The sequence below is a fragment of the Aplysia californica genome, unplaced genomic scaffold, assembly GCF_000002075.1.
Source record: "Aplysia californica isolate F4 #8 unplaced genomic scaffold, AplCal3.0 scaffold00199, whole genome shotgun sequence".
NCBI lineage: Eukaryota > Metazoa > Mollusca > Gastropoda > Aplysiida > Aplysiidae > Aplysia > Aplysia californica.
In genome coordinates, this window is record NW_004797469.1 from 497,772 (window position 1) to 500,999 (window position 3,228).

The 3,228-nt window shown below is 42.6% G+C and overlaps 1 protein-coding gene across 1 annotated transcript in view; it reads right to left on the bottom strand.

Annotated features, from left to right (window-relative positions):
• Positions 1-3,228, bottom strand: part of LOC101846963 — a gene marked incomplete at its 5' end in the record, with an annotated part of 14,675 nt that overhangs the window by 6,453 nt on the left and 4,994 nt on the right. Inside the window, 1 exon segment of the mRNA XM_005098985.3 lies at positions 782-1,240. Coding sequence (XP_005099042.1) covers positions 782-1,063 — 282 coding nt within the window.

Here is a 3,228-nt window from a genome sequence, read left to right on the forward strand (position 1 = left end):
CCTCTCCATCTGCCAAAATTATGGTAAATATGGTTAGTTGGTTAAACTTTTTTTGTAGCTTCACTTAAACGCGATTCTTATTGAAAAGAATTTTCAACAGAGTACTTGTGATCTGTCAGGGTTTGCTTGATTTTCTTGTTCCTCTGGTTGATTTTACAAACTCGGTAGCCTTGCTGCCACATGTCACGGCTTTAACGCCACTATGACGGAATAAGACAAAGGACTTCCCACTCATTCACATCAAAGGGCCAGTCTTTCAGAGACGTCTTCAGACTGTCTTTATATTTTTTTAAATTTTTTTATTAATTTTTTTGCGGGGGCGACACCTATGGTTCGCGCTCCACATACCAATTCTGAGTGGAAAATAGGTTAGGAGAGCCGTATGTTCGGCATTCAGACCAAGTGCCCTGTCGAACTAAGGTGGATTTTTTCTTCAAATGGCAGAAGATACTACGGGCTTTTGTACTCTCAAGAACATCAGTGTTGGGGATCTTATCCCTCCAGTGAATCTCCCGTATTCTTCTCAGACAGGAGATCATATGAAACTTGAGTAACTTGTTGGCATGTATTTTGTACACTGTCCGGGATTCCGTTTGATATAACAGGGTTGTACAACGATACACTGAGTACTAACTTTATACGTATAGTATAGCACAGACGCCCCAAACTCTGTTTGTCAGTCTTCAGTCTACATCTATGAAATACCTCTCTCCACCCTGTTTAGTGATAGACATTATGAGGGCCACTCCTCCTAGTCTCGTTAAGGACATCTAAAAAGTACCTCTCTTCTTCTTAGTTTTTTGCTGAGCCTCTTGCCCTTCATGTCCACCTCGTCATATTCCTTGTTCCGGTGACTGCCTTGGTAGGCGTCCACAGGCCTAAAGTAATCATTATGAGGATCCTGGTCGTCATCTGCGCCGCCATCCCTGCTCATGGGCACGGTCTCTGGCCGGCCCCCGCTTGAGCTGAGGCGGTAGTAGCCGTCGATATTGTCGTCGTCGTCCTCCTCATCATCTCGGTGAAAACAGCGCCCGCCGAAACAGCCACCGTAGTCTCGCGTCATCGTACAATGACCACTTTGTGACGGTCGCTTGGAATGGCCACTTGTGATAAGTCCCGTGGCTACCGGAGACTCGTGAGTGTGTCGTGCTGTACGCCCAGAAGGCGGCTGTGTATGGACTTTATGTCTCAATCTATTTCGGGGTAGATCAATCGGGCCTTTGTTCCGTGTCCCATGAACCTGATGATAAATACACTTCCATAAACTTCATTGAAGACAATATTATTTTACAAATGCATTAACAAAAACAATAGTTGCAACAATAACAACAACAACAACATCAACAACAACAACAACAACAACAACAACAACAACAACAATAACAGCGCCGTCAACAAATAAAATAACAAGAAAAACTCCAGTAGCGGCAAGAACAAGAAAACAACAGCTCTATAACAATGAAAACAACAACGACGACGACAGAAACGAAACCTCCACCATCAACTTCCGGAAAGATAGCAGTTCGCCCAAAGTCAAAATATTGAAAATTATATCCCGAGAAACAGAACAAAATGGAATTCTGAAACGAAGTTGAGCCGGTAACTTTCCAGCTACGTAAAATGCTTTACCTGGAGAGAATTACCAAACACAACTTGTTTTCTTAAATTAAATATCACCCTCTCGTCTGCCGTAACTCACCCTAACCCCCGCAGTACACACAGCGGCTACGTTCTATCGGACCAGTAGGCTCTTACACAAAACAGAAAACTGACGCGAAAGTCTGTCAGCATAAAGGACTTGAAAGTTAAAGAAATTTGATACCGACAGGCAAGGCAGACAGCAGGCCGTAAGCTAAAACCTTCCATTAGTGTCAACAACGTGAATACTTTGCAAATAGAACCCTTTAGGCCCCAGACCCGCGCGGTGTCTCGTCGCATCGAGCATCATCGTTTGCTGACTCCCATTGGACTGACGCACCCGGAATTAGCATAATCAATAGTAACTTGAAATTTGACACAACTGACATGATGAGCCTGATATCCATAAAAACAAGGTGCTATAATAATATATTTGAAAAGTACGATGATCCCAACAGCCCAGACTGGCAAAAGAAAATGGATTAAAACTATGATAAACACCCCAAAACCTGTTCAACTCTTCATTATCCTCTCAATGACATGACTGATCATGGAACACAAAGTATGACAAAGGGTTAATTGACAGTTCTTTGACCAGACTAGTTCTATCTAGTGACTTTAGAACGGTCATTGTAATACACACACACACACACACACACACACACACACACACACACACACACACACACACACACAAACGCATACATACATATTATATCTATATATAGATGAATAGATCCATATAGCGATTTCTCGCCGTTCAACATAATCTGTCAGGGGTTGTTGAATTGTCTGTTGCCTTCCATTATATTCTTGAAGACGGAATCGAGATTCATTTCTCCAGCCAATGTCTGTCCAACGCAAATGGGGTATCGCCCAAATGTGTCGAGCCCTGTGATGATGTGGCTGAAGTATTATAAGTCTGATAGCTGGTCTGTAGGGTCTCAAGTTTATCTCCCGGGAACGATTCCTCACAGTTCTCGCTAAGATTGGTTTTAATCCAGAATATAGCGTGCGATCAGAGATGCAGGACGCAATTTGCTCTGGAGGTGAATGAGGAAAATGTGTCGGTTTTGTCTCAGCGTTTTGATCTGAAGCCTAGGACTCCAGAACGATCATTCGTCGTTCCAGACGCCCCGACATAAGTTGCCCACAAACGTCCAAAACTGTCTGTGGACGCTGAACCTTTGAGTCTCGCTGTGTACTTCCAGGTTGGAGCATTCCCAAAGCTCGCTGTCTATTATTTTCCAACATGCGTGACATGTTTTAAAAGGAGAAATATCGCTGTATTTTATGCTTGTTTAAACAAACAGACTTAAGGGAAGTAAATCATACGCTCAAATAATTAATAAGTGCATAAAGAGTCTCTTTATAAGGCAATTAAATTAATTGAAAACCAACGAGGTATCAACCTTGACGGGCAAGAATTTTTTCTTAAAACTTATGCAACTTAAGAAAACAACCCATCTCAGTGTCCCTCCAAAATTTGACGACTTCCTGTTAATTAAATTTTCGCTATTTGAAGCATGCACACCTCTCTTTTCGGTGAGTACACGCGCACACACACACACACACACGCACACACACACA